Source organism: Lineus longissimus, chromosome 10 (assembly GCF_910592395.1).
Source record: "Lineus longissimus chromosome 10, tnLinLong1.2, whole genome shotgun sequence".
Classification (NCBI taxonomy): Eukaryota; Metazoa; Nemertea; class Pilidiophora; order Heteronemertea; family Lineidae; genus Lineus; species Lineus longissimus.
This window is the reverse complement of record NC_088317.1, coordinates 574249-589941: the sequence shown is the minus strand read 5'-3', so window position 1 is coordinate 589941 and position 15693 is coordinate 574249. Positions and strand designations below refer to the sequence as shown.

Here is a 15693-nt window from a genome sequence, read left to right as displayed (position 1 = left end):
TGAAAGAGTCTACCGAATATTGGGGACAAATAGAGACTGCAGTGACCCCGTGGGAGAGGTCGGGTTTACAGGATGTCATCAGCTGGTTGGTCACTGTCACTAGTGTCGCTGGTTGTGACAGCTAAAAGCATTTGAGATAACGGGCTAGATTTGTGTACATTCCCTCCTGTGGTGTCTCAGAAAAAGTACCCAGCACGCCACAGGGGCGCTGCTGTTGCCCATTTGTTTTTGAAAGGCGTTATCACCCGGGAAAGACGTACCAAACTTTGTCCTGGCTTAGGAATAGACCCTTCTGACGGTAGTACAAAGAACAACACTGATTGTGAAACTATCATTCTTTATGTGATATGTTTAGGACAAATTTAGATATTCAACGTCCTGACACATTGGTGTATTGATCCGTCAAATATCATGAAACGGTTTTACAAAAAGATATTCTTACAACAATCTGTACGTGGGCACCACATGTGGGAACAGGTGGCGCTACAGTTAGGTAGGATTTCTATTCCAGTGGAGTAGTAGGAAATGTCCCTCTGGCAACAAGTCCTTCCCTGTTGGTTGGTGTACATCAACACCTAAGAGAATAATGCGCATAATATATTCATCAGTCCCCAGAACACTGTATCTTAGGGTATTTAAAACGGTTACATGTACACTCATTCATCCTGGATTGTCCCTACTCTTTTGCGAAAACTCCCTACGGAATACTCTATCCTTGTTCATTTCTGTTATATCTATACATCCTGATTTATAAGCACTCTAGGTCCAGAGTTACTGTTCGTCACCATGGAGGACTAGTCACGATGCCGGTAGAAGTAGGACAGGTGGCTTGTATACAACGATGGGAGGATGCCGGGTTCAGCCGCGGGAAGGGACTCGGTCCATCCCTCTGAAGATGAGAGAAAATATATCGATATAAGGGTTATGGAGTCTTAGTTCAAAACTTATTCTAGCGCAGCTGGGAGCAGACTTGGAGATTTGGGAGAATAGAAACAATTATTCAATCGTCATTTGTATTTGGTATGCCCCAACGATCAGTCTCCCCATCTAATATGTGAATTTGTTCTGCAGTACGTTATTTGCGTGGCCCAATGATTGTACACGGATTGCATTTATTAGCCTGATGAGTCTATCGAACAGACCATCACTAGACACCCGTGTTTTTCATTTGGCTAGCTGTTTCTTTTGCTTGCAAGGCGAAATACTATTAACTGCATCAGGGGGACTTTTTCTCATTCTGCAGAAGTTGTTTTCTATGTACGGATTCTACCTATTCCTACCGGTTTGAGCTGCTGGCCTAGGACTGCTGGGCACTGCCACTGGACTGCTGGGCACTGCCACGGAAGACTGACAACCATTCATCCTCTCACATCTCGTGGCCGGATCGGACTCATCCTTGGACTAAGCCTCTGAAATTATAAGACAGATCAAGGTTAAGGTGGGTTTCAGGGTCATGTTTATAAAAATCAAGATTTCCTTACCATACTTTCCAACAAGGCCAAAGTTTCAGTTAGCCAATCACAATCCAAGTTTGAATAGAATTACCGAATCTACTTCCTTGGCAATAACATGCTGACCGCTTTTGGTCATGCCTCCTTACCTTTAAATCACAAGAGGCGCTATGCTGGCAAACATTAGAGTGGAATCATCGCCAACCGCCTCAAAGTATGTTGGATCAAACATCCAACAGGCATGGGTCACCCAGTAAAAAGTATCATCATGGTTACATTTGATATTGTTTGAATGATTAACTCACTGTAGTATTCAATCTGCGATCATTTCGCAGTTGATTAATTAGTTACCACTGTATGCCTCAGAGGGGGCAGAATGGTACTGTTTAGACAAGAAATCTCTCCAACAGCCACAAGTATCTCTTCGAAAACATCACAGTAACACGTTCGACCCAGGGAATCTGTCAGCCGGCTGACGAGTAGGTTGGGAATTGTGTATGATCAGCTCTCTCAAAGACACCCGAGACAGATATTAAAATCTTCTTGTGTTTATAAGTTACCATTGTATGCCTTAGAGGGGGCGGAATGGTACTGTTTAGACAAGAAGTCTCTCCAACAGCCTCAATGAATATTGGATCAACGGCACACAGGGCCTCCCAGAGATACCGTCAATGACGAAATATGACTGGGCCTTCTGTAAGATTAGTTTCTCCGCCAAACACGGGACTGAAGGATTAAAATCTTGTGTTTATAGGCTAACAAATGCAAACACTTTCAATGAACCCCCTACAAGAGACGAGTGGCTCTTCGTCTCCCCGACTTTGACACCCTACTACGAACATATCAATAGATCAGCCAGCGGTCCTCGGTGTCGCCGCGTGGGTTACGTCCAGTGAAATTGTTTGCAATTGTCAAGGAACCACGATCTGACATCCATAACCAGCGTATTCCCTATTCATGCCAGTTACAGTTGGGTGCTACACCACAGTCGGGATAGTGGAGCCAAGTGAATTATTGTTTAAATTTAATACATTTTTGAAAAATCATATGACAAGGTTTGGAGGTCAAAAGCCTTCCATTCATGCACATAAGTCCTGCCTTTTCGTGAATTTGCGACTGAAATTTCTAAATGCGCAGTTCATTCTCGGCTCGACTGCATGACTTTTACAGCAATAAAAACCTGTTGAAACCAATTCAAACAATTATCAATCATAGATACTGGGCCCTACCTTCTGCTGCAGCTCTTATAACTTGATTTCCGAAATGTTGAAGGGAATTTTACGTTTGAAATCGGAAAAAGTTTTCCAGCGATGTTCTGCGCAGTTCACTCACACACCAACTGACTTGCGTTCAAATCAACCGAGACCGATCATGACCAAAGACAATATATTTGACGTCACACCATCCGCACACTATTCCTCACCCCGCGAACGACAGGCCGGCGGCTTAGCGCCAACTTGTATTGTTATGTCATCAGACCAATTGGATGGTATTGTCAAAGGTGGGTCGGGGCTATTGCATAACATGCACATGAACGGAGCTATATGGCCATAGAAATAAGTATATACAAGCCAGGTTTCGCAAGCCTTACGAAGAGCTGCGAAGGGCAAAGTTTGTAAGTGCATTTCATTGGCGATTTTCAAAAATTTCGCCGATTCCTCCTACAACATAGGACAAAAGATGATTTACGAGTGTCACATTAATGAATTAGCTTAGGACTTGATGACTCCATAGATCCTTGCACTTCGTAGTCAGTCGTATAGCTGCCGAAACCTGCATATTGTCAAAATTACACACACTGACTTGAACTGACAATGACGTACATTATGTATTTACCATTTCGGCCAAGGCCGTACCGTGTAGAAGAGGAAACCGTACTCATGGAAAACGTGCCCAGTCCTATTGTATTCTGACAGATTAGGGTATGGTTCTATCTATGGAGGCCATTCCCGCCAAAGCTAAGAGAATCCTTCGCTCCCAGGACATTCTATCCAGGGACATTTTAAACTTCTACATCGTCACCGCAAGAAGTGTATGTTGCACACCAGAAACAACCAACTCGGAATTCAGCTCTTGGATGTTTATTTCATTAAAGAAACTACATGATATTTACAGCATGCATAGTCAAGGTCAAAGTGACTGACAGCCTCTATACAAATGTAGTTGTAGATGGCGTAAGTGGAAATAGTTGAGATTGTCTGATGCAGCTCAGAACCGCCCGCTCAAAGGAGTAGGTGGCTAATCAACAGCGTTCCATACTGTCAGCTGCCCAGTCACCACCTTCCACAACACAGTCATAGTTTCATCACCAAATTCTACTCATGAAACAGGAGAAGAACAAATAAATTGAAGGGACAATCATCTTACTCCTTTAATATTATGTACAGCAACTGACAACACAGTGATGAAGTCAGCAGTAGTTCTTGCTACCCTTCTAAAATATCTACTATTAAACTACGTTGTATATACAAACGTGGGCAGCGTTATATAGCTCTACAGCTCACCAAATATATTATATGACAAATACATGTATATCATATGATTTAATGCAAATATAGTATACGATTTATAAGCAAAATAGTTCAGGATCTTTACAACGGCAAATGTTTGGTCACCCATTAATTTGGTTCTCATTGTCATTACATGCAAGGCCTGTTTACAATCTATCGTCATCTTCTTTCAAATCGTAATAGTTGTGACAACTGGACCTAACGATGTTTCTCCTGCCGAACAAATGCCGGCCGATCAAACACAAAAAGATCACCAACCGTCTTTCACCTTTACATATCGCCACGTTCCTTTTATTGTATTCGCAATTCTTTAAAGTAATATTGCATGGTACAATCTATAGGTGGGCTGGGGTAAAGACGAAATTATCTACAATCTTGGTTAGTTAAAGCACCAGCTTTGATGGGCGATGCTTATATTACACCCATCCATCCACCCCCGTGACAAAGAATCGCTTTTCTGCCAAATAAGTTGCCATTCAATCGTGTGCGGTTACACCTTGAATGTCTTGCTCAAAATTTCGACATGTCCTCTTGATACGGCGCAGCTTGCCCATGATGAGGGGGTATTGAACTCGTACACATCCTTCATGTTTCTGACTCTGCCCTCCACGGCGACACCCTCCTTCTCGGCTTGAGATTCTTGGGGCGGAAGGAATTTATGCATCCCTGCTCGTTTCCAGACTGCTGGTTCTTCATTTTTCGTTGCTGGAATGTAAGGAAAGGCTGGTGAGCTAAAGGTAACCAGTGATGGAAGAAGAAAGTCAGAATAGCCAGTGTACTGTGCTGGTGGTTTCAATTTGTGCTGTCATTGATTTGCCTGGTGGGTAATGAAGAAGGAAACCGGTCATCCCCGGCGACAGTTTTGCATAGTCGAAAAGGGGCACTGCCCCTTAAAAGTTGTTCTCGGTGGTGATTGTTGTGAGATCCGGAAATGGACCATGAAGGTTAAAATGATAAAATGGTAAGGAGTTTTGGCTGCATAACTATCTCTACACTGGGGAAAGATCTGGTACCCTGGAGAAACGAACGAGGTCACGAGTTGGCAGTGCTTTGGTGGAACCAAGCGAGTCCGTTTAATAGGAAAGCCTACAAGAAAGATGAAGCATACTCACCAAGGGCAAGTGGATTCCACCGATTCTTGATTGGTCCGCTCGGGATGGCGTAATCCTCCCCATCCTTCTTGGATCCCGTCCGGTTACGCCTATCCCGCAGAAGAGAATATTCCTCCGCCCCATTCTCGGCAAACAGGTAAGAAGCGTCAACGCGCTCGAAACTCTCGCCTTCGTGGGTGCCGTTGATCAGGTTTTTTGGGCAAACCTCGGGGTTGCATTCCGTTACTCCGTTTCCAAAGAGATCCGCCCGGTCGTACTTCGTGATGGTCGGTAACTCGTCCATCTTGCCTAACACCAGGCTGACGGGACAGACTTGGAAAGCGAACCTGTGGATGTACGAGTCGTCCGTGTTGTCTGAGATGTCGACTCGGTGCTTGTCAGAGTTGTCCACGCACAGGAAATGTGCTGTCGGAAAGAAGAAGGAGATGTTAGCCTTGTCATGTTTGGGTCATAATTAGAGGGACGCACTTCATTGAAAGTAAGTGCACGCAGAGAATGGTGGTATCAACTGCTACCATTCATAACAGCCTCTACATACGACCCCAGTTGTGATTGGCCAAGGGAAATATAGCACAAGTGCTAGCTTTGCCTTGGTATCACCAGTCCTATAAAAGCAATCACTGATTACTGGGCAACATGGTAGGACTATTCACTTGGGGAAGGAGGTAGCTTTTAGTTGGTTGAAAGTTGAAATATGGATGTTTTCCGATGTTAAGATCGACCCCGCAAACTGAGCAAGAACAATCTTGAAAAAGTTGAGCTCGTTTGATATTAATCTTGGGACGCTGGAGGGACACTGGAGAGCGTATTTTTGGGTAATAAGCTACAAGTTTTCAGGGAAAGTGTTTGGTCTCATAACTTGATTGTTCATTGAACAACAAGGTAGGACTTTTCTTCAGGGAGTCTAATTTCCTGTCACATGGGTTAAGGGCATCTAGGATTTTCGGCTTACCTGTCATTCTGAGAGATTCGAACAAGAATGTATTCCTAAGATCCTTCTGTGGGTGAGCCAGCAGCATCCTCTCATCAATCAACATAGCGTCCTTGTGGTCGGGAAGAATACCTTTTTGCTGGAGGGTAAAAGAGAAAGATACAAAATAACCATTCTCATGAATATAACACTTGAAGGTGAAATCTGTTCACTGGATCCATTGTTTACCACAAATTGTCCACTGAGGCCCCCTGGATTTAAATCCATGATGACCGCCAAAAAACAAAATGGCTTCCAAGTACTAATAGGTTCAGCTTGAGTTTTTGAAGGCACTGAATCCCCATTGCTGCAACATACATACTGTCGTATCGGCTCAACCTTAGCTTTCCAGTTTATATATGCGAAGAAGAATAACTGTACAGCTATTGTTATCATCTGAATGACTTTAGATGGGTATACTCACCGAGAGTGTGACCTCCTTGCTCTGGTCGTCGATTGCTATGAACCTTCCCGTGCATTTATTGCGTATCATCCAGATGGTGTGTGGCATAGATTCCTTGTCATCATCTGATCTGAAGCCATTCTCGAAGGTGACGGTCTCACCTCTGTACTGGTGGATTACCCAATGGGCTGTGGAAGAACGCATCTCGTCAGTTAGTTAGAACTCAATGGCAATAATTGTAGTAGCGTTAGGGCTAACAAGAAGCACCACCATCTTCGCTATTGAACATGAAATCTTGAAGCATTTAGAACTCTTTTAAACGTAGGATTCTGTTTTTCGTTTTCCAGAGAACAGTCTCCAAGGTTTAAACGAACATTCACTTCATTTTGAAGGAGTTCTAATTGCTTTAGAATTTCAAGTTCTACAGCCAAAATGGTGGTACGTATGGTCAACAATTAAGCAACTGGTTTACTTGACACAGAACCGCGCAAAATATAGTATTTGTCAAATAAGAGGAAAACTTAGGGAAATCTTCCCCCAACACTGTCGCCAAAAAGATGATCAGCTATGAATATAACTCGTCATTTGTGTATATGATGGCTATTTGCCGCTGAAAATCGAAGCACATTTCAGTCAACTTCACTAACGCGACAACCCCGGTAACGCGACCATTCAACCTCGGTCCCATGAGTGGTCGTATTACTGGGGTTCCACTGTAATAGGAACCTAATCATCACCCACCTTTTTCATTCACCTCGGATGTCACCTCCATGTACAACTCGTATTTGTCGCTGAGAGCCGGTTTGACCGACATCGAGTACTGGGCCGTGGTGCCCATCATCTCGTGTTGCCAGATGAATATCGGCGGCATCTCGAGCATCTTTCTCAAGCCGATCACACGGTTGTCAACAAGTTCCTGCGACAGTGAGTTTACCGCAATCACTTCAATTGGCTCATCTGGGGAAAAACAGGGTTTTAATCGCCGTTATTTTACAAAAAAACCAAACAAATCCTTCCTGCCAATAGACTTCCAATGAACGGAAATCGAGCAAACCTGGCTTTATCACCCACCCGGCAAGCAACTTCCGTCAAACAGAGCGCTGTATGCTCTCAGAATAACACCTTTCAACCAGGCTCCTCCATTCCATCATCGACACCACTTCAAAGACTGGTTCCCAACGATAGTCACGAGCCGATTACACGACCCACACTGAGAACACAATTTTGTCAGATCCCACCAACAGTAATGTGGAAACTTAAATTCTAGAACTCAAATTCTATTATTTTGGTTAAAAGAAACGGTTTCACTGAGGCATTGATGAACATTAGGTTCTTAACGCCTCCGATAGGAAGCAGCGTCGGTTTGGCAGCCATTTTGACATTGAAAACAGTACTCACGTCCTCTTGGGATGAGGATGTTGACTTGTCCTCGGACTGTGAGATATATGTTGTTGTTCCTGCCGGGAAGATCACGGAATATAACCTGAAGATCACAACAATGTGGAGTTGATTACAAATATAATGGCCCTTCTTCAAACTGCAATGTCCCAAACTGTATAAATCAACAATGCAATAAAAAATGGCCACCTTCGTCTTCAAAGAAAGTCCTGTACATTCCATATCGAGTTCGTTCAAGCTATGTCTAACTAGTGAACAGAAAAGTAAGTATCATGTATGGTATACAATACAGAGAAGGCAATGTACATGCATGTTTGTTCCTCCTCTGTTTCGTAGGTGGCTTAACTTATTTTTCAAGAAGGACTCGTTCTCCCACCTCTTGCCCATCAACGTGCTACCTACCAGCGCAATGTCCTCCAGGTTCTTAAGAGCGTCGGACAGACAGTTGACGACCCGCTTGTGAGGCCACTCGGTCACGCAGTCGGAATCGATCATCAGTAGTATGTCATTCTCTCTGTACGAGAAACAGAAACAGTTGTTAATCACTGCCATGATGACCACTTCGGGAAAGAGGGAGGGACTCTGCTCATTCGGAGCCTGTGTACACATGGCCAACTATTCGGGCGACAGGAGCAACTAGAACAGACCAAACATTACCAAACTGTCCATATGTGAACATAGAGAGAGGAGGAAGGAGAAGAGATCGTGGACAAAGCCAAATAGCTGTACTCGTGACAACATTCCAGGGGTAAAGTAAAAATGTTTTTAATCTTGACGAAAGAAGGCGAATTGAGTTTCGTCAGAAGAGATAATTTCAATTCCATCTTAAGTCACTCCTGATGAGACAATGAACTGAATGATCTCCGACTTACTCCAAGGCCAGATCTTTCGCCAGCTGCGTGTTCTCGATGCCTTTGATGAAATGCCTCAGGCCTTTGAGAGTCTGGCTCGCCCGGGTGTAGATCTGCAGACCAGTTTTGTACCTCTCCCCGTCGCACGTGATGTAGACGTCACTCGTCTGGCCATTTTTGATGTCCAACTCCTGGAAACGGAACGGGCGCGGGAAATTAAAAACTGACCAACAGCCATCTATATTTGTCAACAAAATAATCTTTGGTGAGAGGAACAGCTAGCTAGCTCCGTGAGCAAAGGTACGCTAGTAAACGATGCTAGTCATCACTAAGCAACCGCTACCAATGGTGTTCCTTGGAGATTGCACAGAACTTACCCTTCCTGCTAAATACTTCTCAATCTCCTCCCCAGTCATGTCGCATTCCTTCAGCCTTTCAATGATTTCGTTGACTTCCTCGGCCAGTTCTTTCCCACTGTAGAGAGACAAGGACATGAAGCGATCCATGTACTTATCCGGGATGTTGTTCCGCCGCAGGATGGGCGAATCTGACTCGTGGCTCTCCACGCTGCAGTCGGACATCTGAATCGGAAACAAGAATTGTAGTTTCTCGAAATTGCGCTTTTAGTCTAAAACAGCAAGTAAAGATGTTGCAATGGTATGTAGTGAGCAAGCAGTGCGCCACTGACTCGAAGAGCATATGATGGAAGGAGTGAAAAGATCCATGTCTACCTCTAGATGTTGTTCCGTCCCAGGACGGCAGGGGGAGTTGCGTTTCTAGAGTGGATGATGCCGATGCAGTCCTTGGTTTCTTAACAGGTGGTTCTTCTTGTGATTTGACAAGAACAACGGTGTAGCTCAAGCTTTTTGGGAGCAAACGGGCGACATTGACGCATCACATGATCAGCAATCAAAAGTTACAGCGTAATAATTCGGAAATCCATACTTGTGGTAGATGGAAGCCACCTGACGGCAAGAAATGGAATTCAGCCGTCAGGACGAGTTTGTGCTGTGCTCACGACGTGAATACTTTATGGCATTATCTCTTTATGGTAATGCCAGGAATAAGTCGTTATTCTTGGTAATGCCAATTAATCTATTCGGTTTTTAGTTGATGAAAATGTGCTAATGACGACACTCCTTTGCTTTTAATACTTGACCTCGGCCCATTTTTCTTGACAAAAATAGTTAATTAACAATTGAATGATATATACGTCGAGATTGTTGTTTTTGAGAAATGATAAAAATAGAGAAATAATTAGTCTTGGATGGAAATTGGTGAGACCCGGCGGAAAATGTAACCTGGTCAGTATAGGTTGGTTTCAGGGAAATAAGTCTATTCTAGTATCATGTTTTGTGAAGTCCCAGATAGATTGGCTTACTGGTAGTTTGTGATAATTCAAGAAGGAGACGACACTTGACACAGAAGAGTGAATCGTAGCCACATAATGAATTCTGCAGTTTGATACTTATTTACAAATTTGGCGCTGCATGAGATAAAGGCGTGATAGGCCTACCACCGTCAAGGTGCATGATGGGAACGTCTTTGTGTGACGGAATGAAAGGAAGAAAAACAGGCTATCATTGTCCCCATTCAAACCTAAAAATTTCTTTTTTCGTTAGTGATGTTGCTCATGCATAACAAATCGCTTTGACTCGATTTGTTGAAAAATAAGGGATGACAGCTTATTATGTTATCACCAGTCCTATCGCCCCTTCCAATAAATTAATTAACTGCGAATGCGACAAGCGCGATTAGTTATGCATGAACGATATGTCGGAGGCGGATAAAAAGATATTTGAATACTTGGAACTGTGGTAAATGGCTACATCGTGACATGACCAGTGATTTTCAATATACTCCGCCTCCTGATCTCCGGATGAAAGGATCAGGCCAACTGCATAAATTAAACTTGGGACATGACGAAAAATATTAAATTACGACATGCAGTTTTTTTCTATAATTGATTGACAACATCTAGGTCATCATGTAACGATGATCTTATCCCGTATCGTTGCGTTCTTAAGAATATTTACCAGTCACTTTCCGTGGCCTGGATCATGCTCGCAGACGATGAATAATGATTAATTGTCTCCTGTTAACCTGTTTGTATGATAGGGCTCCCGTAAATACCACGGGGATTCAGTATAACTGTTGTAAACCAGTAAATTCAGTGTTGAAAATGTCGAAACACGTTTCAAATTTCTAAGTTCTTTTAGGAGTGAGAAAATCTGCTTCAAATTAAATTTAGGTGTGTTTAGTGAGTTAGGGAGACTACCACTTATATATGCAGATATACATGTATAAGCCTCATACCTCAGGACAAACCGAAACTAAACTGCAAACTACTTACTGTGGCAAGCAAGGTTGGGCGCTCATTCTTGATAGTCTCCAGGTCGGTCGCGTCAACTTTCTCCCATTCCTCCTCCTCTTGCTGTCCATTTGAATGCACCTCAATCTTTTCCTCCGAGCTGTAACCATTGACCATCCCGAAGACTCCACCCACATTCGACCGCAGCCTGTTGCAATGTTTACAACTGTTGTGTTTCGTGGTCTTGCTCCTTGTCTCGGCGGCGCGTTCCAGGGAGTCCTGCGTCTCGAGGACGCTTCGGGATGAGCCGAAAATCCCGCTACTCAAACTGAACTCCGACATAGCGAAAATAGGTCTCAGTCTTAATGCCCTTGACAGATATTAATAAAGAACTTGTCAGCTAGATAGCCCTGAATCATGTAAATCACACCAGAAAATTTAGGATTGAAATGTTTAAAAAGTCTTATCTCTTCGTCGAGTATAAGGCGATCGATTCTGATCTGACTCAAGTTCGTGCGTGCGCGCTTACTCCTGTGTAAGTAAAATCTTCGGTCGATGCGATATGATATGATTCCTGCTATTGATCTTGTGGTTGATTATCAGAGAGTGTCGGGTCTTATATACCGCTGACTTGTTCTAGGTCATGTCCAATGACGTGTTAGGTTGCATGAGTCATGTCGGTGGCAAGGGAAAGCCCCAATGCTATTGGTTGTTCAAAAAGACAGTGTGTCTGCGGTGGAAATTTGGTCATACTTATCTTCGCAATCCCTGACCGAAGAATTTTGAATTACGGTGTTTGATTTTTTGATTTTCTTATCTGCCAGGCTTACTCCATGAGGAGAGTAAGGCCTTATTCGAATATCTAGTCGACATCCCAACTTGTTTGTAAATACCAGAAGCCACGGCAATGGGTGCGACATCAACGTTTTTATTTGACAACCTCGCGTGACTTTCTCTGGCCGGGCGTTGGATTAATTTCGATGTAGCCTGAGTTGCTGAATCTGCAATGGTCACAATTATCAGTGACAACTGGCCACAAAGCCGACTTCCGATACAAGCGGCAAAAACCGCGACGGACCTTTCTGGAGATGTCTCGTAGCGTTTCACACTTCCTGTCCGACCCCGATCAAAAACCCATCCGGAAATATTATGTCATCGTCGTCAAGCAAGGCCAAACGTACCAGGAAGTTGGCAAGTGGCATGTTATATGAACCGACCGCGGACTAGCAGATAAGACGTGTCTATATTTTAAGGCCATTAATAATGGGACATTTAAAGTACTGAGATAAGACGTTAGTTTAATTACTAATCGGAAAACTCAAGTTCAAAGCCTGAAAAGCAATTGCTGTCGGGGGAATGTCACGGCTGTAACCGAAGCACTCCCGACTATTCAGCCAGACTTTTCTTCCTCAATGACACATGACAGACAGATAAAGAGAGAGCCTTTTGATTCAATATTGCTGTGGTCAGGAGCAGGAAATATAGCGCATTTTCATCAATGAGCACTGAACACGCAACAAAACTGTAACCAAAAGGGCCAGTGTCAACACACTATCATCAATAGTCATTAATTTATTTTCAATTTTGCTGAAAAAAAGACGGACTTAGGTCGCGGATGGACGACTCCTTAAATAATAATCCGTCTGCGTCCTGCATAGCGGCCTTTTGAGTGTAGCAAAGATCCCATTCCATCAGCTGTGTATCTCGCTTGGTGAAACTTGAGGATCATTCTCACCTCAACTCGAGGGAAATGAAAACACCAGTGCAGGTGTGAGTCGACCAGAACTTCAATCATTGGATGAAGTGTCCCTTTCTAAACACAATCAGGCTATTTCTGAAGTTAGTATTTCTGGAGCACATCTGCTGAGAAGTATCAGTTTTAGAATAGCTAACCGCCATTCTTCATTCGCGTGTGATTGTTATTAATTCGAAGCCAATGGTAGAATTACTAGCCCGAGGTTTAAGCGGCGTTTCTTCTGTTCTGGTTTTTAGAATGGTGTTTTCTCTAATTAATACTGTTGACAGTAATGGAGATGCGCGCGTAGAGTAGTAGTGCATTGAACGAAGAAGGTTTCATTCCTGGCCATCAGCTAAAAAATCTCGATTTTTCTCAAATTCCCGCCCAGAATGGGTCATTGATGATATCATGTCTCGCCGCGCCGTACGTGACGTGGTAGCGCCAGCAGGGAATCATGCAACTGGCCATCTTCAAGTTCCAATGTCGTCTTTCTTAGTGTACCGTATAGATCTGTAATTTGTCCGTGGAAATTGGATAAGAGTATACTAGATGACCACGACCTGGAATTCCTTTTGACAAAGTCTGTAACGTCAAGATATGAACGGGCATAAATCTCATGATATCATCTTTGTAAGCGTTTAGCCAGGCCTGAATGAAAGGTGTATAGAACTCTTGTGAAGGCTTGTTGATAGATATCGTATCCTTTCAATATATAGGGCTTACGGGAGTTGAGAATGCTCTAGGTCGGCAGATCGGTTTTTCCGCGTGGGATGGCCCAACCCTGAAAACATCAAGAAAAGGTCCCTTGATGACGTCTGCGAAGCTCTATGACAACTTGTGGGCCAAGAGCACGAGGTTTTATTGTTTTGATCGCCCCCTCGGTTTTTCCTTGCCCAAACCAGAGATAAACAACATGACGTCTGTGGTGCCATGAGCTGATTCGAATCGGCTAAAAACCTCTTTCGCAAGTTAGCTATCCCGGCTAGCTATTTGAACTCATCTGCTTCCCTGTACACTCCGGACGCAGTGGACCGGCTTCGCCCCTCACCCTAAGGAGATCCAGTTAGGATGACTCAGTGTACTGTCCCGAGAGTCCGCTTTCCAGTCGTCAGAATAGAAAAAGGTGCTCCCGGCCGATGTGGGTAGAACTGGCATGACCCCGGCGCCGTTCATTTGATTTCATCTTTTTCTGGATCAGGGGCCTATCACGTGATACAACACGCAAATTTGTGTCTCTTCTATTTGATATTTCCGACAGTCGTCTAGACATTTGTTCTTAACAACCAAATCACAATAGTTCATGTTTTGTTAATTGTGTGTGTGGGGGGGGGGGGGGGGGGTCAATGTCAAGTAATTCGCCTTTGACATTCACTGCTACAGTCGTGGTGTCACGAACGTTCGCCAGACTCAGGACGAGTGACGTCACGCCTGTTATCAAATTCAAGAAGGACATTTTTCCTGTCAAGTACAGTAAATATAAGCCGCACGTACACCACCTGAAAATGGACGACCAATCTTGGTTCGCCAATAGTTAAAAGCCTGGCCTTCATATGCCTAGTAAAGGACGTGAGGGAGCGAATGATCGCATCTGGGGAGCAAAATCGCTGAAATCGACGGACCGATCGAGAAAAGCCTCAGCTCAAAGTTGACTGTTACATGTCCTTAGGTTGTCCTTGACAACGACCCATTGTTAATCCTGGCGCCGCTCATTATGTAGCTTTTACTAGAGTTTGGATTCGTCGAAAAGTTCTTGAGATGGACTCGTTAGTCAACGCCAGGGACGTGGCTTATCTCTACGTATCTGTTGTTTGTTCACTTCACATATTTGACGAGTACATGTATTGTCCCTTCTCCTATCATTGATTGACGTCATAGCTCATTCTAACGATAGGGTTGTTATTCACGAACAAGGACTCGAGGGACTCACGATTTGGGTTTCTCAAATACATGTACCAATAATATTAGGTGTCAAAAAACATTGCAGCTACGTTAACAGTCGGTCAAAAGTGTTAGGCCCAATAATAAAAGTTACCAATGGTAATAAAATTTGGCGCAACAACCAAAAGCTTTGTCGAAAAAGTTGAAATTGACGAAGGATAGGCCTAAAAGACATCTTCGAAATCGACTGTGTGAATATCCATGATGTTATTTTTGGAAAACGAGCCCTTCCCCGAAATCCTGGCTAATGCTATGAGGCATTGATAGGTAAAAAAGGTGTATCATTCTCGAAGAGTCATCGCGACTCTGTCATCAGTAACACAGGCCATCTCATTTTTTAGGGTAGTACGATGAATTGAAGTGTTATTGTCACTTATGTCTTAAGATTGTGCAATTCCGGGTGCAATTATGTTTTGGTGTCAAGCCACGTCATCTAACGGAAGCTGAAAAACATCTTGACATTTCCGGGAAATTGGCATCATCTCAGATTGAGGAAAGGTGTGGTTGTCTCGACAGCAATCATATGCGTTTGACCTTCAGTTTATAAAGGAATAGAATTGAAGACGGATTGGCCGACGATGTCGTTTTTTTGTGAAAAAAAATGAGGATTGGCCTAAAGCCGAATGAACGGATTCGGGTTTTTTTAAAATAAAAAATCGTGACCGCAGTATCATGTCTGACCCAGTTCTTTTACGATCTGGACTTTTCATAAAGAGATGAAAGCGGCTGATCGAGTGGAAAATAACAAATTTTCATCGTGGAGACATGCCCGATCATTGATCAAATTAAAGGGAGCTTATCCGGCATCTGGTTGTGATGTTCGCGGCCTCAGTCATAGGACCACTTTGGGATGAATGGAAATTAGAGCTACGGAATATCTCTCAACTCAGACCGGAAGATGATGTAAAATATAATAGTTTAACATATTCATGACCCTTATGCTTATTCAACCTTCACAAACAGAACCCAGAGCGTGATGAGAACGGAGAAAAGCGGGCCCGAGGTAACCTC

The 15693-nt window shown here is 43.6% G+C and overlaps 1 protein-coding gene and 1 long non-coding RNA gene across 2 annotated transcripts; both read right to left on the bottom strand.

Annotated features, from left to right (window-relative positions):
• Positions 1-358: 358 nt before the first annotated feature.
• LOC135494497 (uncharacterized) lies at positions 359-2782 on the bottom strand. Its single transcript, XR_010448391.1, has 3 exons — positions 2681-2782; positions 1281-1409; positions 359-889 (listed from the first exon to the last, which is right to left on the bottom strand). It is a non-coding gene; the product is annotated as an uncharacterized LOC135494497 (long non-coding RNA).
• A 734-nt stretch (positions 2783-3516) lies between these two features.
• Positions 3517-11582, bottom strand: LOC135494475 (uncharacterized). The gene is made up of 10 exons (XM_064782500.1): positions 11049-11582; positions 9073-9276; positions 8717-8886; positions 8247-8358; positions 7845-7929; positions 7188-7403; positions 6468-6634; positions 6026-6143; positions 5074-5478; positions 3517-4666 (listed from the first exon to the last, which is right to left on the bottom strand). The coding sequence occupies exons 1-10, from the start codon at positions 11346-11348 to the stop codon at positions 4452-4454; spliced, it is 1992 nt and encodes a 663-aa protein (XP_064638570.1). The 5' UTR covers positions 11349-11582; the 3' UTR covers positions 3517-4451.
• Positions 11583-15693: the final 4111 nt, after the last annotated feature.